Source organism: Periplaneta americana, chromosome 1, assembly GCF_040183065.1.
Source record: "Periplaneta americana isolate PAMFEO1 chromosome 1, P.americana_PAMFEO1_priV1, whole genome shotgun sequence".
NCBI classification, from domain to species: domain Eukaryota; kingdom Metazoa; phylum Arthropoda; class Insecta; order Blattodea; family Blattidae; genus Periplaneta; species Periplaneta americana.
The window spans coordinates 175,338,421-175,361,881 of NC_091117.1; the positions used below are offsets into that span (position 1 = coordinate 175,338,421).

Sequence of the window (23,461 nt, forward strand, 5' to 3'; positions counted from 1 at the left end):
TTCGATACGGCTCAACGCTTGGTAGCACTGAGCTGCTTGTCTTCTATCTTGATCATAATAATAATTATATCCATGACTAGGCTTAAGATAAGATGTGTAATTCCTAAGTTCCTGGTTGTTGTCACCTTACCGGTAATGATAATACATTAATATTATTATCTTTGCTTACTTTATACTTAATAAAATACATAGGGCTATACGCCTACTCATATTAAAACAATTATATTTTGTGAGGAGGGGACAGAAGTTATCCCTGGCAGAGATGTTAATATGAATTTATGAGAGGGGGATAACTTTCCAACGGGGGGGGGGGGGAGCAATCTTCCCCATCACCCCCTGTTAATTCGCACCCTGCTACTCGTACACTAATATGTCTCCTCATTAAACCTTAGCTAACCTTGTTACTGGAGAACACGGTTTACCTTCATTTTTCTCTTCCTCCAAAATTCCAACCTTGTGCACGCAAAATAAATTATTGGCTCTGAAAAGTGCCCTTTCGTGACCATGATGATACGCATTCGACAAACACGGACATATCTGCGCTGTTTAGTATTTTAAGATAATTGTTCTCATTGAGGTCTTACCTGTTGTAATGGCAGGTGAACTGGATTTATTCTTTTCAAACTGCAACGAAAGGGAATTTGCAAAAAGCACGAATTTGCATAGCGGATTTATAGAGTTAGGCTGTACACACTCTCGTTTACAATTATCATCTCCGTTACTAAATTGCTTAATAAGCAAAGACACCCACTCTTTCGTTTGCGGAAAAGATGACTCCACTAGTACAGACTTCATTCGGTTACAGAAGACACTACCAGTCTCTTCTTTCTCTTGTTCCATAGCTTTTTGTAAATTCTTTAAGACGTCTGTGTTATGTTTTTCACAAATGCGCAATGCGGCATCGTAACTATTCATGCACAAAATCATATCGAAATCCAAATACGCCTTATTATTAATTAATGTATGTTCGGGTCTATCACATAGTTCGAAATATTTTGGATCCACTATGAGGCAATCTTTCGTATCGTTTTGTATGCGAGAAATGATTGTTCGCGGATCAGTGTATTTTTCTAGAACTGCCGGGTTCTTCATTCCTAAAGGCTGACGAATACTACAAAATGCGGGATGACACAATACATACAGTATTATAACAATTTTTAGTGACATTGTCATACCGATTTACTACGTCGAATACTAAGTCTAAATAATTCACAACTTCACAAATGGGAGTTTCTCATATAAATCCCATTCTTTATCCACAATCATAAATAAAAATCTGACACAAGATACCACGAAATTAATTCTGGAGATAAAACACCTAACTTCATAACACTCCACTTCCTAACGTCACCACTAACCAGCATTGCCAACAAAGGACACTGGAAATCGCAGATTAAAGGTAAGAAATGTCCCATATTGCCACTTAAATGTCCCTCAATATCAAATTACACAAGTTACAAATAAATTATAGAAATTATAGAAAACAATATCATAGTAGTCAACATACTCAATATTTTTAGTTGTATTATTACAGAATTCAGGTATATGTATAAGGAATTTCGACGCTAAAATCACATCGCAACATCTTTGCATGTCCCCATAAGTTCAAAGTCTCCACCGCTAGGAGCGCGAATCGATGCTACTTTTATAAATAGAAGTTCTCAAACAGGATTTCGTGGAACCCCAGAATTTAGGGTTCCGTGAAACGATTAAGCGTCATGGCTGATATAAGAATATTAACTGTTCTAGATTCACGTAAAAAAAAATCACAAACATTATTATGCGCGTGCTATCCTTGTTATATAACTACCGGCATAGCCAACAGTACTACAGTGGTCATGAGCCGGTATGGCATACCGGCAGTAAAAATTTTAAATTGACTTTTGCTTAGTGAAGCCGATCACACAATCAATTACGCTAACCAATAGTCTCGTCATATTCTGTACCGTCTCTTAAGCAGCATCTACACAGTTCAATTTTCCTTGAGCGTATGCATGCAATCTGGAAAGAATAGTGAAAGAACTAAGAAGTAAGTTTAAAACGCGCTTTCAATTAAGATGCATAAAGATTTTGTGTCTACAAGGTGCACCGTTTTGAACGTCAACTTCTGCATATTATATATATATATATATATATATATATATATATATATATATATATATATATATATATATATCTCAAGTCCCCACACTGCAGGCTGCGCAGAAGATAGGACTGGACCCAAATTGAAGCGATCGCTCGCCGCCATCTTGGGGCCGTGACGATAGCGGACGGAAAGCAATGCTGATAGAACGCAATCGTAAAACAAACTAAGATTTACTACTATACAACATAAAAACGACCAAACATGAGCCTAAGAGTGACAAGGATAAAGACAAATATAAATAGTAAAACGTAATTACCTGCATTCTTGTGGTATAACATCAAATAATCAAAGATATTAATCCTGCAATTGTCAGTCAATAATCTTCGTCGTCTTTATAAATTGGGCGTATTTCTATTTACATAATTCATCATATCCGTAGGATGGGCTTCCTGAAATATATTTCAATAACCGAGTGAGAACATTAACTTAATCTTGCACATTGTGTGCATCTTGCGGTCGTGAAAATAGCGGACGAAAAGTAATGCTGATAGAACGCAACCGCAAAAGACACTAAGATTTATTACTACCGTACACTATAAAAAAAACAACCAAATATAAGCTAAAAGAGTAACAAGGATAAAAACAAATATAAACAGTGAAACGTAATCACCTGCATTCCTGTAGTAGTCTACAACAGCAAATAATTGAAGAAACTGGAACTGTCATTCAGTAATCGTCATCTTTGTGAACAACAAATATTAAGCTGTTATGCTAAAATTGTCAATTAAAAATTCTTGTCTTCGTGATTAGGCCTATTCATATTTACACAATTCATCAAATCTGTACCGATGGAGTTCCTGAAATATTTAATTAATCGAGTTAGGACATTAACTTAATCTTGCACACTGTGTGCATTTTGCTTAGGCCTAATAATAAATATTTCAATAAACAAGGAAAAACATCAACTGTTATTATTAAATCGAATATGTGCAAGAATATCAAAATATTGTAACTAGGCCATATCTAGATAGTACGAAAATACTTAACCAGATTTATTTTGCACTCACCTATTGATCCATAAATAAAATTGATTTTCTTTGCTTCCTCTGTTTCGATTAAACATACACCACCTCCCAAATCAACATACCCAACAAATTCCTTACCATTCCACTCAATGCACTTTTTAATTGACATCTCATCAAACATGAGAACAACCCATATTTGATGAGAAGAAAGCTTAGCACGTTCCTCTAATGCAAGGAAAGCTTCCTGAGTAAAACCAGGATCACCTCTTACTGTATTGTACCATGTGCGTAAGGTATTGACATGTGGTAAAGAATTATTTAGATTCTGCCTGAGATATTCATATGCAGCTGGTGAATAAAAGTGCATTGTTATGGCAAAATTCTTAAGTATATCAGAATATTCACCCTTCTGTTCACCAGCTGCTCTAGAAATGATATCTAACATCACATCCGAAAAATTATCCTGCATGACTGATAGTGTGTGCTCAGTGGCAAGATTTTTTTCTTTCAATTCTTTTACTGCTACTTTCAATTTGTTGATTGAACCCTCTTGCTTGTGAGTTGTCTTTCTTTATGTGGAATTTAGACATCTTAAATTTTCAATTTGTTCATTCTTTCTTTCCAGCTCTTTTTCCATTAATTTACATTTTTTCTGGGACTAAGAGCATAGTTGTGCTCTGTTACGACCTGATCAGTATTTATTAAAATAGTACCACTGTTACTTTCTTCATTTGTTTCATGTTTGTCTGATTCTAATGATCTCTTTAATACTCTACGGGGTGGTTGTTCAATCTGAAATAAATTTTAGAAGTGGTAAGAATTCTGAATGTGGACATACGGGTTCCAAAACATAAAAAACATTAACTTATGAGCATTTTAATTATGATTTGCAAAATATAGACATGGATCTATGTTATAAGTAACTTTCAGTACCGTACTTCAATATAAGTTACAAATAAATGAACATAAAAAAAACATTATTTTAAAGGTCAAAAATCTAACTAGGCTATGGCCTTTTAAACTTATTTTGTGATTACCAGAGGGCGGATCAGAGTGATCAGGTTCTGTGGCTTCATGTTACTGATGCAGAGAGCAGAATGTCTCGGCACGTGTTCCCTAGGTACAGACAGAGGGTAAAGAATTATACAGTATGCAGTAGGAACATCACGTTCCGCTTCGCAAACGGGTGGCGTTTCTACTACTAGTGAAAGCAAATGCGAAGTTATTATGTGGGAATACGAGGTAACCGATGAACTACGTTTAGTAGTGGACCTACAGTTAAACATAGCAGTTAGGAACAAGATTGTGCTATTTGTGTTGTTATTTATAAACTGTCAGAATGCCTAAGGAAAAACGTGTACAAAGTGAAAAAGTGAACGCTTGTACACCAGTTCGGAGGTAATATCTTCAGCAGTGAAGGAGAAATAATTACGTGTAATACATGTAAAGTGACGTTAAGATATACGAAAAAATGGCACTTAGAAAGGCATTGCAACAGCAGACATCACAGGGAATACATACAAGAGAATCCGTCAACATCGGATGCAAATGTAATTGTAGGAACATTTATACCTAACTCTACTGGAAAGAAATATGTACTAACGTGTGAGACGATAGAAAATGTGAACCACACAACAATGACAACTGTATTTTCTAATGCCATGAGTATTTTTCTTTTAGTCACAGATGCTGCGCCCTATATGATAAAGGGGCCAATGACATAAAAATAATATATCCTAAGTTGGTTCACCTTACTTGCTTAGCGGAAGTAATTCGCTCTTCTTATAATGATGTCGATAGCTTTATAGGCAACGTTAAGAAATTTTTTCTGAAAGAACCTTCCCGAATACAAAAATTCAAGGAAATCGCTCCCATAATAACAAGATGGGGTAGCTGGCTGGAGGCTGCCTTCTATTATGCCACATATTATGTTCAAATTGTGAAAGTGATCAATAGTTCAGATTCTACAAAGGCACATGTAATTGAAATAGCAAAATCTCTAATTTCAGATGATCTTGCGTGCAGTTTAGATTTCATACAGAATAACTTTTATCACTTACCGAAAGCCATAATGTTGTTACAAACATCTGATTTACACATGCCAAAGGCTATAAACATATAGAAGAAATTATCTGTAAAACTTAAGGAAACCAAAGCCGGAAGTTACAAAAAAAGTGAACGAGAAACTTCAGAATGTGTTAGCAAAAATTAATGGTTTTTCAATCATGTATGGCGAGCGAGATATGTTGCTGCAAAAAACAAATAGAGCCCTCGAGATAAAACAGTGAAAGAAATATATCAGATATTGATATTGATATTCCTGATATAGTATATTATTCGCATGCACCTATTACATCTTGCGATGTCGAAAGGAGTTTCTCACGATATAATTTTTGTTTAAGTGAGAGACGCAGAACGTTCACTTTCAACAATCTCCGCATGTACATTATTGTCCACTGCAATGCACAGACTATGTAGTATTCACTTTAAACGTAAATACAAGTAGTGCTTTATAACGGAGTACAAATTCACAGCCGTCATGTACAGCACAGTGTACGCATTCTTTTGACACAACTGTACGGACATTGCAGGTACGCGCCCGTTGTGTACTTCTGGAGTCACCGTCTGTGCTTCAACATAAACATACTATAGTAAATGGTTAGTAAACTTGTAAGAACAGCCACTCTGATCCGTCCTTTGGTGATTACGTTTGTGAGATGGGCTGGAAAATTAAAAACTGATGGAACTGCGTCAGGTTTCAGTAATTTATTACCATTAGTCTTCCAGAAACAAGATTCTATGAAATGAACTGAACAAAGCCTGTGGTGAGTTGATGGTATAAATTTATCCCGTTTAACAGCAGATAACCATTTACTGAGAAGCTCAGGCTTTTGCAATGGAAACCTAAAAAGAAAGTTTGCGCTTACTCCTATAAAACATTCTCTTCTATTAACACAATAAATATGTACTTCTGTTCTCAGTCATTTTACAATATCCTAATACAATATATGTAACTAATTTGCTTGTGAAAAGAAATTTCCGAATCCTTCTTACGTTGATTCGTACAGTTGTATGCAGCACAACTATACACCATGATTCCACTTGCGGAATTTATAAAGGAGTACGATGAAAATAAATGATAAAAGAACACTCTTTGTACAGTTGTATGCAGCACAAGAGCACACGATGATTTCACTCATAACATGATTAAAATACTATATAAACACTATATGTATGGGCCTCAAATGTAGCAAAATAGTAGTCCTACACTGTGATTTCACGTATATCACAGGAGAACGATTCATTTAAACTATATAAACACTATATATATACACACACTATTGATTAAATTAATACGCACTTACTCCTAACACATCAATAATACTGAATAACCTTCTATGTTATTTCAAATTAAGCGGAATTGTGATGTAAACATATTGTAATCACATGGCTCTCTGCCCCAAGATGGCTATGCGCGAAAGTGTTTCGTAGTGAGTCTAGGTTAAACTATAAAACGTCTTTGATATATATATATATATATATATATATATATATATATATATATATTGCATGCATTGATTCAATGCGTAAAGTTGAAAGAAAAGTTGAACCGTGTAGATGCACCTTCAGATATTCCTGCAGTAGTGCGTGATGTTTTTATATGATACACTAGGTAGTTCGCACGCGGGAGCAATGTCTTATTTAAGAAATTCCCAAAATAGTTTTAGGTTTCAGTACAAATCTGTGCATACCGACAGTAATTTATTTCCAATTGGACCACTGCAGTGGTAGCGGTTTCTTGTTTTAATTTGTCAGAAAGCGATGTTACCATTTATTTTTTCATAAGGGTTTCCGTTGTTCCATGCTGTGCATTAAATTAGGTTATTTGAATAAGAAACAGTTTGGAAAACGCATTGTAAATTTATTCCAACTCAACAACGTAACTTTTATTCAAAGCAACAATAATTATCACTCTCTACAATTTAATTTCACTCCCGTCAACAATGGGATTTGTTCTCCGCACAGCAACACAGCGTTCGTTATTGCACTCCACAGACGACAATGACAAATTACTTGGACTATTGCGAACAACAATGAACTGTTAATTTTAACTAATATTCATAAAGCACTATTTACAACACAGAACTGTCAGTTCTCAGTTCACAGCTCGTTTGTCTTGGCTAGTTCTTCTAGCTCAGTCACTCGCGTTCACAGAATCTCGAACCCCAGACCTTCAGAGACGATCCGCTGCACTTCGAACTCAGGTCCCCCAACTGCGGTCCACTGCACTCGAACTCCGGGCTTCAGGCTCCACAGTTACGGACACAACTCAAGTCGCGCTCTGGTCTCACTGCTACACAAGACTGTCTGGCTTGCTCTCCACTGACTTTAACAACACTGCCTTACTGACTGACTGACTAAAACTGACTGCTCAAGTTCACTCGCGTTTCTTCTTTTATAGCTAAACCATAGTTACGAGAAATTTCTACGGGTGTCCAGATATAGCTCTCTCGAATTATCTGGATATCTCCACCTCGACGGACTTCTGGTCGATTCGGGAGGGTCCGTCCCCCCTTCACTCCGCACGTAGCAGTTTGCTTCCATCCTCACTCGGCAGGTAGCAGATGCGCGCGCAACCTCCCCTCGCCGCGTTGCCGTAATACACCCCCTCTGCCCTTCCTCCGTCGGTCGTGAGATCGAACCTCACGTGGCCGTCTCAGTATTATAATATCATTCACGTGTTCAATTTTTATATTATCTTGTTAACAAATTTCGACCTGTTATTGGTCATCTTTAGAACTGGTCATTGCTGGTCTTGGCGCCTTTTAAAAAATTTAATACGTGAAAGATATATAATAAGTTTTCCAAAGTGATATAATGTTAAAAGTTGTGTAATCCAGATGTATAAGAAACAGTTCTTACAGTGTCTTACACACTAGTTACATAAGTATTTTTACGTGAACTAAGTAAATTGCATCTATTTAAATTTTAAAATACAATTATTATGCTGAAGGGAACTGAAGTCTATACACACAAAGAAAGCAAGCAAAAGCAGGTAACCTGCTCGCTGGCTGCCAACGTCGATTGCCTGCGTCGGTAGGCGCTGAGCAGTGGACACAGAGAACGCGTGTTAAAGCGGTTAAAATCTACCAGTTGCTTTCCTGGTGACTAGCTTGTCTGATGCAGACTTTCTTCTATATTTTGATAACATTTAATATTTCATATTAAAAGCGACAAGAAAAACAACTGGCATTCATCCAATAAATCGTTGTAGGAAAAGGTGTGGTGAATAACATCACTTGTTTGTCTGTGTAATTGCCATTTGTGTGGTAATAGACTACTAGGGAGCGGATTTTTATGTGCTAAAAAATTTTAATATATTTATTTTTTATATGCTAAAAAGTACGAAAATATTTGCTAAAAACAAAAAATATTGGCTAAAAACAAAAAAATATTTGTTTTAAATATGACAAAAACACCTTACTTAGCTTGGGAAAAAAAAATGTTACTAGGTACTCACCAACCACACTTGAGTGCTAGTAGTTGGCCGAGAATTGCAGTGAACAACAAATGCATGCCGATTATCTCTGAACAACGACTTTATTGTGAAAACGATCTTTCCGCATCACAGGACGTCAGACGTGCATATTTAAAGAGAGAAATGTCGCAAACACATACACTGTCAATTTCACCTACAGACACATCCTCCAATACTTGAGCAACTTTACACATTTTTTTATATCCACTGTTTTTCCCAAACACATTCTGGAATTTGTCCCTTAGTAATTGTACTTCTGAACCTGGTAGCGAGTCTAGTTTAATTTCCACGGCACGCACCTCCCTGTTTCAGACAACAACTTTTTGGATGTTTCGAATTTTTTTATGGTGTCACACAAAAAACTTAAATTTGCTAATAGGAAAGCCATATCGTTTTTTAAATAACCATCTTTCAGTATATCTTGAAGGATATCGATTGACCAAGCCCGATAACAGGGTACCACAACAAGACATAGGTCTACTTACTTCATGGACATGAGCGAGAGGCGAGAGATTTGTTTAAATTAAAATTCATACCCGAGCTCTTATCTGTTGTGTTTCACAAACAAAGCGTGGAATGAAATCATCTTCAGCAACAATAAACATTCCTAATTATGTGTTGCAAGATCTCTCCTCCTTGTCCACGTTAATTTATTCTCTAATAATAACACTGATATGCTGCCTAGCAGTTCTCAGAACTTGAGGCGATACTATTACAAAAATGGATCACGGATACACCACACAGCGCTCAGAAACTCGAAGCAACCAAGAATTCTTAAAAAGATAACGTACTTCTGAGAGACATAATTGATTTAGTTTTAAAATGTTTAAAAGTTCTTGTAAAAAATTATTTAAGTAAAAAGAACCTCAAGATTTGTGTGTTTATAATAGATTTCCTGAAAATATGTATTTACATAATTTTTTTTGTGAAAATATGTGTTTTTATGTGGAAATAAAATTCGGGTTCTAAACTTGAAACATCATGTTCGGAATTTTTAACTTTGTTAATTGTGTTTTATCACACGCAAAAATAATATTTAATTACATAGAAATCTGCTCCTTATAGACTACAGACTTTTGAAAAAGTGTAGATATTCGTCGTCCTCATTTTCTTGAACACGTTTCCTACTTTTTTCTTTCTTTTTTTTTTTTTTAACTTCTGACTTTCATTTCAATATGTAGCAGAGAATAATTGGATACAACCTGTTGGCCTACGTCCCCCCCCCTTTTGTAAGAGATACGGAAGAGAATTCCACAAACTTTGTAATAGTATTAAGGGACTCTGGCGCAGCAGGCCGTGGGTCATCATACTCTGGGAAAAGAAATACTTTCACTATTATCCTCTCTATACGGTGAGGGTACGCTTTGCTTGAAATCCCTGGGCCTCACTACATCTTAAGGAACTTCATAGCTTCAAAATGTGGCCATCTTATTGTGTGATCACTGCAATTACCAGAATTCTACCGAGAGGAGAGGTGGAAATTTCCCAAGCTCGACAGCAAACTGATCACTTAAATACTTTCAATTCTTTCTCAGATTTGCTACTAAAAAGAGTATAAAGTGAAAAATTAACTTGAATGTAGTGTTTTCATAAGCAATGAAATCAACAACTTAAATAATTTGCAATTCATGTTGTTTGTCAGATAAGTCAGTTATTAATAGGGAACGGATGTTGATGAAAAGTAATCTTCTTATTTTTCACATTAGGACGATGCCTATTAATATAGAAATTCTTTCTATGTTAATATCAAATTTAAAAAATAATTTCTTATACTGCATTTTTTGACGTTTCTGAACTAATAGGTCATTTTTATATTTTTTTCGGCATTTTTTGGTCATTTTTAATACTTTTAAGAACTTTTAGATCATTTGGAACACATTTTACTTTCTTATTTATTGATAGGTTTGTTAAATATCTTTCTAAGCAAATAGGTCAGTAGTAAATTACCTACTGAATAAGTGAATAACAGTGAAGTTTGAGTTTTATAGTTTGGAACAGACTCTAAAGTCTATCCCTCATTCCACTGAAGGCTTCACTTCTCACAACGGAAATAATATAAAATGCTTGACCACAGCTTAGTTTAAGTGAGAGCTTTGACCGCTACTGTTCTTTTGTTGGTACGAGGGTGTCTTTAGAATTTATGTTTGGAAAAGAGAAAACATTCACCGTGTCCTGGACAGGACGTTGTGTCCCAACATGGTTCGGAAGGTATGTAGTGGTAGTGGTAGTGGTATTGGAAGTGGTAGTGGTAGTAGTAGTAGGAGCAGCAGCAGCAGTAGCAGTAGTAGTAGTCAGTATTTTTAACACAAAGATTGCAAGAATGCACGCTGCATCCACAGTTTGTTTTGTCATTCACACTCCCTCATCTGGAAGATCTGGTAACAAAAGTGAAGTGCGGAAGGAGGAGGAGACGGAGAAGGTGGTCTCTGTTCCTTTATCTTAGCCAAATTCCAGGAAGTTGCCTCCTCTCTCCGAGATTTGCAGGGCAGTCATTGAAACAAGGTGACTAATTTTGGAGAAGTTGTGGTGCGAGTACGGTGAATAATATATAAACATTTTCTTTTAGTTTCATGTTATTCTTCCATTAATTTAAGGGCTTTTTAAGTACATTTTAAGTACACTTCTCTACTGCATTTCTGTTACTATGGTACCTGTACTTGTCTCTTTTAACTCATACCGCAGGTGTATTATAAACAGCAACAATTAAAGCATCACTATCCATTTTGCTTGCTCTTGTGCACCGACAATATAGAATACAGGCGTCAACAACCAGCTAGCAGGGATTAACGATTCATTCCGATAAACTTGTAGACGCTTGTTGCACGCGTTGACAAGACGTACGAAGCTGTTTTCTTTCTGTTCGGGCCTCATTGTCATTAGCTAATAACTTCTTGGCGCCTTTAAGTGCGTGTCAATGCTGGCAATCTGAAAGCGATAAACCTGCTTCCTTTGTGTGCTATGTTGCGGGCTGACTGGAAGATCATTCATTCTCAGGGCTGTCTTAACAGTGTTATAGGCCCCTGGGCAAAGCAGTGTACTGGACCCTGCCTACATAACCATTCACAGGAGTAAAAATGTAAATTATCTATAAATAAAGTTAAATTTATTGGCACCTCCAACAAAAATCAGTGTTTTCACATTAAAAGAACATTATGTACAGTAGTGGCAAAAAAAAAAAAACCGGACCGACCCTTGTAGCTGATACAAAAGAATCCTGTGCTGTGTATTCTGTCAAATTGTGGTAATTTCAATATGGATAGTGAAGCCATAGGTATGTACTGCTCTTAAATGTAAAATACACAGTTATATATTCTGGGGAAATTCCACAGATAGTAACAGTATATTCCTATTACAAAAAAGAGTAATTAGAATAATAGTAGGTGCCAAATCTAGGGAATCTTGTAGGACTATTTTCAAAAAACTACAAATAATGCCCATGGCTTGTCAGTATATATTTTCATTAATAATCTTCCTCTTATATAATCGTGAAAACTTTGTAACTAATTCAACAGTTCATAGCATAAATACACGTCAAAAATGACTTTCATACTCCATCGGCAAGTCTATCATGCTATCAAAAAGGAGTGCGTTATATGGCAGTAAACATTTTTAATAGTCTCCCTATCGATATATAAAATGAAACTCAAAACATAAGATTATTTAGGGCCAAATTAAAGAAGTACCTAATTTCTCACGCCTTCTATTCTGTAGGTGAATTCATGACATTCAATAACGCTTCATGAAATTGATAGTAAAAATTTTTGTTGTACTAGTAGACTATATTGTAAATCTCTTCTGTATATATTTCATCTAGACTGTGACTATAAATGCAGGCTTTATAGTAGTATTAAGTTTTTTGCCTTGTTCCATATTCTAGCTGTGAAGCAATGTATGAATACCAAGGAATGTTAATAAATACAATACAATACAATACAATACAATACAATACAATACAATACAATACAATACAATCTTTGCCGAATAGAGGTAGAAATGTGATATTGATGCCAGATGAAAATGAAACTCTCAAAGTTTTTTCGTCTGTAAGTTTCAGGCACTGAAGGAAACAAAAGCCGGCAAGAATCGAACAAATGCAACAAATTTCATTGTTACAATTAATACAAGCTGGATGTGTTTTGTGACTAGCAAAATTTGAATCTGTGACTGAAATCAGCTACAAGGGTCGGTCCGGTTTCTTTACCACTACTGTACACAAAAGATTAGTCAGTACAAAGGTTTGAACAATATAAATAACATCAGCATCGAACTCGAAAAACAAAAATTGCAAAAAAAAAATGGTGCTTGGTTGGTAAATCATACTTTCGGGAGTAACACAGGCGCACATTTTGGAATTACCTTAAATTATTTATTATTGGTCAAGTGTTCAACATTAACATTTTCGAAATTTCTTTACAGGGAATTTCTTTATACTGTAAACTTTCGTTAATACGAACTCATTTAAGACGAACACCTCCTTAATACGAACAATTTTCCGGTCCCGGTTAAAATGCAGTGGATTTAATGGGTTTTTATTCGGTTAATACGAATTTTTGTTTACACGAACTTCAAACAAATTTTCGGTCTCCAGATTTTTGTCCTCTCCTTCAATAGAAACGAACAAATTTTATGGACACCCTTTACAGTTTATTGAATGGGGATTCTCCGTTCACTCTCATAGTAAAGACTTCAAATGTCTTCAAGTTATCGTTTAGAATACGCATAATATGTACTGCTGTATTTCCCACTTGAACCAGAGTAGTAGCTTAAGTCTTCTGTGTGTCGTATCTCGAGGGTGTCATTGAGTGCTACAGTGATTTAACTGTTAGTTTTTCTCGGCCAGTGTTCGGGTTAACACCTCGATATGAGCAACAACATAAATGAAAGAAGGAAAACAATCTGTAGTATATCAAAAGTAAAGTTAAAATTTTGAATGTAGTGTCTTACGGTACTATGACAAAAATTCAAATTGCAAAATATTTTCAAACATTCAACAAAATATATTTTCGAATTCTAAAATCTACTCTTTCGACTAAAATAAAAAATAAAAATAAAATTGACGCTGCTGCAGCTTTCGGTCCTTAATAAACAAAAATTAAGCGAATTCGTGAAGCAAAATACGAACAAGTGAAGTCTAAGATTCTTGAATGGTTTGACAATATGAGGGCACAAAATGTACACTGGCGTTCAAAGATATCTGACATACGATTTTATGATCGTGTAAGTGGACTTTCCAATCACAAGATAAGTCAGAATCCAAAATATAAAAAATAGACAAACTTCAGGAACTTCTTTTAAGTCCTGCAAACCTTAAAAGAGTTACGCTAGTTCTCAATAGGTGGCACCATTATTGGGACGGGTAAAACAGTGTCAGGGAAAATGATTATGTAGATTAATCACAAATTATTCTCATAATTGACAATACCGGCGGTTTCCAACTAAACCCAGTGTTGTTTTACAGTCGGTAGAGTGGTATGGAAAATTGAATTCTGCAATGCGTGTATATTTATGTGTGATTTACAATACTGACTATTATCTTCACCATCTATTCATAGAAGTAATAACTAAAGAAGCCACACTTACACCAACAAATTATCGATCACTATCGATTACTAGAGTCATATCTTTGAACGTCGGTATACTACTGTCAGTCAGGTCCCGTAATTCAAGAGAAAAAGGAAGAGCTCGTTTTCAAACGTGGAATAACAGACTTTGAATGTTCTGGCGGCTTGCTGTCGAGTTTTCGAGAACGTCATGTTACTTCATGTCTCTCAATACGTGGAGAACAAAATTCAGTAAATGAAAGGGCTGTGAGTAAATGATTGCAGAATTTCGAAGAAGAGAAAAATAAATAGGCTATGCCCCTAGGGATATTTATAACCTCGATGAAACAAGACTCTTCTACAACCTTCTCCCAGATCAAACCCTGGCTTACAAAGGCGACCACTGTCATGGAGGAAAACGAAGTAAACCAAGACTAACTGTGCGGCGCTGCTGAGGGCCTGAGGTTTCTTATCAATTAAGAAGCCAGTCTCTCTCACCTTCTCGACTATTTTCCTCATTCTAGATGCATTTGAAACAGCAGAATTTCGAAATTCTTCTCAGAATCGTCTTCTCAAGGTTTGTCAACAATAAACCGGAAACGAGAACCAGAACGTGAACGTTAAGATTTTTTATTCAAAATAAATCGAGAATGGAAACTGCTATGCATATCGATAGATATGTCAATAAAGATACGCATTCTGATGTTATTTGTGTATACTTGACCAACGGCATTCTCTCATGAATATAAGCCGGCCAACATAAACGCATGTTAACCAACTTTGAAATTTAAGGCATGGTATATTTAAGAATTCAATCCACGTGGTAGTTTGGTCACATTACATGTAGCATATATTGAAAGTGATTCTACTGAATTTCTGCGTTAGTTACAAGCAATGAATGGACAAGATATTACGTTACGGCTTTCTTGCCACAAAATAACTTATACGACGACCAAATAGCTTTTTGGTGACAACGGAATAAATCTAGTAGACTGTGATCTGAAACGAAAACGGCTACAGATCCCACTTTCACAAAATTATCGTACGGTACATAAAAAGTCGCTGTTTTAACGTGTATTTGTTACGAGCCACTTGAATTCAAAAAATTCCTAGTCAAAATTCAGAGTCAAGAATGAGCGTAAAATATAGGAATAAAACGTGTAAAACAACTTTTTGTCCACCACACTGTCTCATATTGCTTCAATGTGGTGAGCATTACTATATGAATAACACGTGCTCTTCTCCCGCCTGCGCATCTGTCCGCCTATTTTCGCTTGCGTATGGCGGGAATCACAACGTTTTCGTCCGCTAGATGGGAGAGAGGATTCCCCGCGGGTAGGGTAAAACCTGTCTGTATCTACCTATTAAAAAGCATGTTCACAATGTGATTAATATATTTTCAGAAATAGTCATATTTCTTTCTTCTATGCATGCAACGTAGGCTACGTTTTAAACAAGTGATGTATGTTCCATATCAAGGTGAATGAAAGATGGTGAAGACTGCCATATTCTTGTAGAGAGGAAGAAAACACATCTTCAGTGAGAACTGCCTGTTTTGTCAGCAAACAACTCTATCCACAGCATAAATTTTAAATTGTTCGAACGTTATTTCCAACATATCGTGCAATAAACAATTTTCAGTAAAGATTTATTTAATACTTACATTTTATTTTAATTTTCTTTATAATTCTAGAAAAATGATGCGATATTTTGATTTTATTCTACATTCACAACCAAAATGTCACTTCATATTCTTTGTTTCTCTACACTTCCAATGTTTTTTGTAATCTCAGTCACTAGTCATGCCAACAGTTCTCATGAAATATGTTGTGCTATGAACAATGTAGTTGCAGCTGGGAACAATGCTCAGGTTTCACAAATCTTGCAAAGGATCGATTGCCCCGTAATGTTATCGATGTATTTGAGTTCAGTCTCACAGTGGAGAATAAATCGAAGTCCTGCACTTCTGATGTAGTGTCACTTCGTTCTTCCACTTTATCGGCAATCTCGAAACCCAAGCCACGACATAAAGTGTCCAGCAAATGTTGAGACAGAGCTGAGGAACAATGAGTTTGCCAGACGCCGCCCACTTTGACCATCACTTTGCCGGTGTTACTGTGAAAAAAGTACGATCTATTTATTTTCCACAAATAAAAATATGTTTTTAATGAGACATTAGTTTCATAGCACTAAAACTAGGAATCCAACTGAAGATACTAGAGTGGATATGGATTATTTCGAGGATTTTTTTGGCCTAGTTCTATAGTAGCCCTATATAGGTAACAGTCACATGATTTTGTAAATGTATCAAGTAAGCGCTGACATGTAAATGACGGATAAGGCCGTTAATGGTATAACAGTAAGTAGTAGAAGTATTTTGTTAACAGTTTTAATCGTCACATTTATACACCAGCGCACGGTATACTCGATGCATTTGTTTTTGCTCATGTTCACATGCACACAACAATATTAGTACTTTTTGTTTTAAAGTTGGCTCCTTGAAGTTACTAGACGAATGTAGCGAAAGAGAATTTTAATAGGTAGGCTATGTGTTACATAAATATTCATTTTACTTTCAAATCCATTTTTTCTTCATTCAACACCAATTTTTTTATGACAAGTGTCAATAAATCTGGATGAAATTTTTACTGAAAGTATTTATGAGGTACTGCATGTTTTTATGCATTTATTTTGTAAGAACTGCTGCTAGCTTATTTTATTAATATTTTTAATGAATGATAGAATAAGTAACGTTTTCAAATTAAAAAAAAATTGGGAGTGAATAAATCAGGTATTTCATAAAATGAATGCACCGAAATGTTCCTCTGTATCTTGTGGCTGTAGCCAAAATAAAGGAAGCTTAAAAATTGAGATCTACTAAAAACTTGGCTTTGAAAATATTTCTTAAAAAATAGAAGAGAAATAAAAAATCAAAAGCCAAAAACATTTGTATTTTGTTAGTCAGTTACATAGTAACAAACGTTTGTCTTCTCCCTCCCCCCTCCCCAATGCCCGCACAATCATTGAAAATTGTCATATGATGTAACTCTGGATTAAAAGTTCTATTAAAAGACTTAGCCTTTGTTTTAAAACATTCTGAAATTTCAGGGAATGGAATTGGTCTGCCAAGTCACTTAATCTAAGATTTTTCTTTCAAAGTGCGCGCTGAAAACGTCTCTTCTAATAAACAAATTTGCGGTACTCATCTTTGCTAACTAAAATACGAGACATACCTTCAAGCGTTATCTCGCACAACACAATAGTTAGCACTAGGCCTAATTACATATTTACACATGCTAGTTGTAGGTGAATAATAAAGCAAATGAACCTCAAGGCTACCGTCAAACGAGCTGTAAATGTCGCCAACCAAAGACGTACCGCACTACCGACATTTGTAATCTAGTTGTTTAGCGATTTGCAGCACTCAACCATGCATGAATATATTTATATATTCATCCATGACTCAGCAGTATAACCGTCAGACTGGGCTGAAATAACTCATTCGTCTGTAGTGTAGCGAAAGCTACTGTACTGTGTTTCTTCCGAGATGGAATATCAAGCCAAAGTCGCTTTATGTTTGTTTTTAGTTCGACGTAGACGCCTACTACACTTCCTCATAAACACAAGTTGATTCTGTTATTCTGATCATAAATATGAACCGTTCAGAGCAGAAGTCAAAATTGCGTAATGACGTTTAGAGTAAAAATTCTGTAAAATATAGCGCAAAGTAGCAATTAATGTGTCCTTCGTGCTATCCACTGACTACTAATAGTTTAAATAAATTGAATATGAATTGGTACTTTGCACTGTATTTTACAGAATGTTTACTTTAACCCTCATTATCCATTTTTCACTTACACCACTTCTGCTCTCAACGGCTCATATTATGTACTGTGGGGAGCTCACGAGATCAGCCCTGGTAGGAATGTGGAGTAATGCCAATCCTACACGCAGGCAACATCCAGCATAACGCCACTCTTCCTGGTAGAAAACGACAAAATGACACTACTAACTACATTACAATAACTAACCAATGTGAAAACATTCGATCAACTTTTAAAATATAAACTAACAGTTTCAACTTATATAACACACCGACACTGAGCTAGTCTCAAACTAGTTGATATTTTCAGCAACATTATAATTAAACATCATGTGGCGACAGTGATTTCATCTGTTTAGTGTCATAAGGGTCAAACTCATAACAACTTATCTTATCTCTGGTCAGTTCTAGGAAGAGCGGTGCTCCATTCCCGCACCGCACCTAATATAAATATACTTCGCAGAGACTTTCTCGTCAGCTCCCCACAGTACATACTGAGAATTTCAACCATTAGAGAAACGGTTTTCCTTCAAATTTGAGACTGCCTTTCTCCCAATGTACATTTCATTCAATAGAAAACAGAGTTTACATTCTCTTAAACTTTATAGATCACGCTTCTTAGATTATCAAATTTGGGGGGGGGGGGAACTGAAAGGTGAATCTTAGGGTGTGTTACAGTCTCAGTATCTCAAAGCTTTTTTGAAAATCAAAAGATATTACAACGAAATAAGATAAGCGCTTTTAATATAAAAAGAGCATCTTCTACGGATCTCTGAAGAACACTAGTGAAATGTTTTGTATGAAGTGTGACATTGTATGGAAGCAGAAGTATGGACATTACGACAAAGTGAAGAGAAGCGACTAGAAGCATTTGAAATGTGAATATGGAGAAGGATGGAGCGTGTGAAATGGCCAGACAGAATAAAAATCTAAGCTATATTGGAAAGAGTGGGTGAAAAAAGAATGATCAGGAAGAGGAAAAGGAATTGGTTGGGTCACTGGCTAAGAAGAAACTGCATACTGAAGAATGCACTGGAAGGAATGGTGAACGGGAGAAGAGTTCGGGCAGAAGAAGATATCAAATGATAGATGACATTAAGATATATGGATCATATGCGGAGACTAAAGGCTGATTCACAATAAATCGGGAACTGAAACGAGAACGATAACGGGAATATTGTTAAAATGTATTTAAATGTGAGCATTCATAATTGTGAATGCTCACATTTAAATACATTTATTTTAACAATATTCCCGTTATCGTTCTCGTTGTCATTTCCATTCCCGGTTTATTGTGAACCATCCTTAAGAGGAAGATAGAAAATAGGAAAGACTGGAAAATGCTGGGTTTGCAGTGAAAGACCTGCCCTCTGCCCTATATGTTGAGAGCTTTGAATTCCGTTTACCAACAACTTTACTCTCAAGCTGTACTAGAGAAATCTCCGCTCATCCCTCCGTCCCGGAAAGGGTCCTAAGATCCACCCTGTTCCCATAAGAAGTACGTGCGTTCACTCCGGCGAGTCAACGATGAGGCTCCTGCAAATGATTCACGCGATTCTCCGAAGCAAACTAATCATGTTCCCATGACATAGTAGACAAAACTAAATCAATTCAACCCCTATTCTAAGGAGTTTATGACTTCTATAATTTTGGGTTGTAGCACAAACTTGCTACAACCTTAAGGAGCCGCCGCTGTATTGCACATAATATTCATGTTCTGCACAGTTAGTGTTATACTGTATCTAATACGTTAAACATGAGTAGTTCGTATACATATCAGTGGTGTGACAAATCTGGAAGATTCAAACATACAACATGCTTGTATTTTATTATTCCCTTAAACTGAAAGATTATAGTAGACTACATTAACATGGAATGGAGCGTTATTTCTTCTTCTACCTCACTGGATAATTAGTTTTTTTTAATATAAAAGAATTCGAACAGAATTACCTACAAAAAGTGTCAGTGCTATGACGTCAGTGGTGTGACTTTGCTGATATTTTTTCACATAATGTAACAAACGTTACAAATAAATAGAAAATTCTTCAAAATTCATTTGCAGTTACTGAATACAAACCACCACAAATATTGAACTAGGATAAAGTTGCCTAATTCCGTGATATGTTTTTTCACTGACTATCATGGGGTTGGGTATCTTGCTAGGAAGTTCACCGATTCTCAAAAGAAGGTGAAAGATGCAATTTTTCGAGAAAGATGTCATGCGCTATGTTCGAAAGGCAAAGCTTTGACTGACATTCAATTTTAAAAAAGTGTCACGGGATTAGGGGTATCACGGAAATAGGCAACTTTACCCTATTCAAGTTAAATTAAGTTTGATTTTATTTGTAAATATTTTGGACATTTTCTCATGGACAATCAAATTTGCAGGCATATTTCAAGCTTTATAAATGTACTCTATACGAATCCGGACTCTAGTTACAACTAATGAGTGTAAAGTTAAAGGACAGGCAAGTTAATAAATAGAGGGAATATAGCTTCACATACTATGCGTGCAGTTTGACAGCTGGCATGAGTCCTCGTTCATAAACACGAGCATAGCCAAACCTTTTACTTACTTCGAATTGTTATCCAATAGAAGTGAATAACAGTGGAGTTCGTCATCCGCGTCCGGACAGTCTGGTTCGCCATCACAGACGAATTCCTTGATCACACATCTCTCAGTCCTAAAATGCAACATAGTATAGTCATTAGTGCACATCCCGAAGCGAAACAGAATAAATTTTAATTTAATTATGTGTTACCGCAGTGATTAGGTAGTTCCACGAAATTATGACACTACCCGAACCAAAGTTTTTTACTGTAACTATACGAAAATAAAATTCCAAGTAGGTTTTCTTGTAGTGGTTGTTGTTTAGTCAACTGACCGAAGACAAGTCTGAACTCTGAACCCCACGAATGATACCAAGAAGGCACCACTTATGACGCAACTAGGCCAGGAGATAATGTTGTAGGGTGGGCAGTTCCTTTCCTCCTCCATTGCATACATTGCCCACTAGCTATACTGTTTTCGCTGTAAGAAAAATCCTAATGTAAACATAAGCACGTTGCTACCCATATTTTCAGAATCGCTAGCTTAAGGGGTTAGGTACGGCTTACAGCAGTAAAATTTTGGAAATATTGAACTTTTTTTCCTCCATTACTGTATCTTGTACAATAATGCAAATTAGCACGTGTAAAGGCCCATTCACAATGGAAATTAAACAACCGTAACATAAACGCAGAAGTTTGCGCCCCGGCTACTAAATGGGATCATTCACAATGATTCACATAAGCATTGACATAAACATTACCGTAAGACGTTAACATGAAAGTTTGCAAACTCCAAACTTCCATGCTTATGCTTACGTGATTTGCAAACAGAACACAATCGTGGAGCGCTGAAGTATAGGCTACAACAGAATATGAGGAAATGGCGTCGTTGTTATGTTTCCATAGTTACCAAGTATGTTTGCTGTTATGTTTATGTTCCCATCGTGAATGATAGTATGACTTCTTGATTTTACCGTAACGTTTATATTCTTAAGTTAACGCTTACATTATGTTTAATTTTAATTGTGAATGAGTCTTTAAACACTTTTCTTCTGCTATATGAAAAAAAAAATATTTTTACGATTTAAAAAAATTATTTACATATATATTTTTTAAGTTCAATTCACTGTGCAGTGATGAAGCGTTTCCCACATAACTAAAAACCTATCCAACATTCTGTGATGAAATATTTTGTGTGTATTTATGCATATCATATCCACAATATGATGCAAGATCACTTCTATACCTTTGATAGATTGTCTGATAAAAAAATAAATTCATTTGAAAATGGTCAAATATCAGTACTTTCTTCTAACACAAAAAAAAATATTTATTGAGGAATGTTGTTGAAAGAGCATGATATTGTAAATATGAGTTTCAGCAATAAAATAAGAGAGAACATGACAAATTTAACAAGTTTATGAGTTCTGAGGGAAACGCTTCATCACTGCACAGTAAACTGCGACCATTATGAATTTTGAGAAAAGAAAACAATTTTTTTAAATTGTAAAAATATTTTTTTCATATAGTAGAAGGATAATGTTTTACACATACCAATTTTCATATTGTACAAGATACAATAATGGAGGAAAAAAATGTTGAATATTTCCAAAAATGTTAGAGTCCTAAATTCTACTGGTTGAATGGCTCTTACCTATAATAATAATAATAATAATAATAATAATAATAATAATAATAATAATAATAATAATAATACTTACTGGCTTTTAAGGAACCCGGAGGTTCATGGCCGCCCTCACATAAGCCCGCCATTGGTCCCTAACCTGAGCAAGATTAATCCATTCTCTATCATCATATCCCACCTCCCTCAAATCCATTTTAATATTACCTTCCCACCTACATCTCGGCCTCCCTAAAGGTCTTTTTCCCTCCGGCCTCCCAACTAACACTCTATATGCATTTCTGAATTCGGCCATCTCAAACGTCTGGATTTAATGTTCTTAATTATGTCAAGTGAAGAATACAATGCGTGCAGTTCTGTGTTGTGTAACTTTCTCCATTCTCCTGTAACTTCATCCCTCTTAACCTCAAATATTTTCCTGAGAACCTTATTCTCAAACACCCTTAACCTATGTTTCTCTCTCAAATTGAGAGTCCAAGTTTCACGACCATACAGAACAACCGGTAATATAACTGTTTTATAAATTCTAACTTTCAGATTTTTTGACAGCAGACTGGATGATAAAAGCTTCTGAACCGAATAATAACAGGCATTTCCCTTATTTATTCTGTGTTTAATTTCCTCCCGAGTATCATTTATATTTGTTACTGTTGCTCCCAGATATTTGAACTTCTCTACCTCTTCGAAAGATAAATCTCCAATTTTTATATTTCCATTTCGTACAATATTCTCGTCACGAGACAATCATATACTTAGTCTTTTCGGGATTTACTAATATTAATAATAATAATAATAATAATAATAATAATAATAATAATAATAATAATGTACCTTGAATACACGTCACTCATGATTCGAAACAGTTTCAATGCAATTCGAAATAAGAAAGTAACTACTGTCAAAGTGGTTACATTGAAATGGATGCAGTTTCACAGTCTTAATTCCTTGCTCCTTATCAGAATGAATTTTGTGAACACATTTTGTTACCCGTTGCATTTGAAGTCGTGTTTCCTGCAAGGACATAGATCAGGACTCTCGTCGGACTTGTCCTCGCAGTTTCTGTGGCCATCACATACACGCTCTGGAGCCACCATCTGCAAGTAGCTTGCACAGCTGCAGTTTTCTGGCTCATCACTTCCATCAGAGCAGTTCTTATGGCCGTCGCAGAACGAAGATTTGGCAACACACTCACCACTTTTACACCGCAGTTGATCCAAAGTACACTGCGCTGTGGAAGTTTTAATAGCATATTAAAG

General features: G+C 35.7%; 2 protein-coding genes across 2 annotated transcripts in view; both read right to left on the reverse strand.

The window, feature by feature from the left end:
• Positions 1–1,365, reverse strand: part of LOC138704507 (trans-Golgi network integral membrane protein TGN38-like) — a 29,007-nt gene extending 27,642 nt beyond the window's left edge. The window contains exon 1 of the mRNA XM_069832454.1: positions 585–1,365. Coding sequence (XP_069688555.1) covers positions 585–1,173 — 589 coding nt within the window. The 5' untranslated portion in view covers positions 1,174–1,365. The remainder of the gene's footprint in view (positions 1–584) is intronic.
• Positions 1,366–15,662: 14,297 nt separating this feature from the next.
• LOC138694908 (serine protease nudel-like) overlaps positions 15,663–23,461 on the reverse strand; it is a 75,489-nt gene continuing 67,690 nt past the window's right edge. The window contains exons 21-23 of the mRNA XM_069819128.1: positions 23,193–23,433; positions 20,590–20,697; positions 15,663–16,305 (exon numbers count right to left, since the gene is read on the reverse strand). Of these exons, the coding sequence (XP_069675229.1) occupies positions 16,023–16,305; positions 20,590–20,697; positions 23,193–23,433 (632 nt within the window). The 3' untranslated portion in view covers positions 15,663–16,022. The remainder of the gene's footprint in view (positions 16,306–20,589; positions 20,698–23,192; positions 23,434–23,461) is intronic.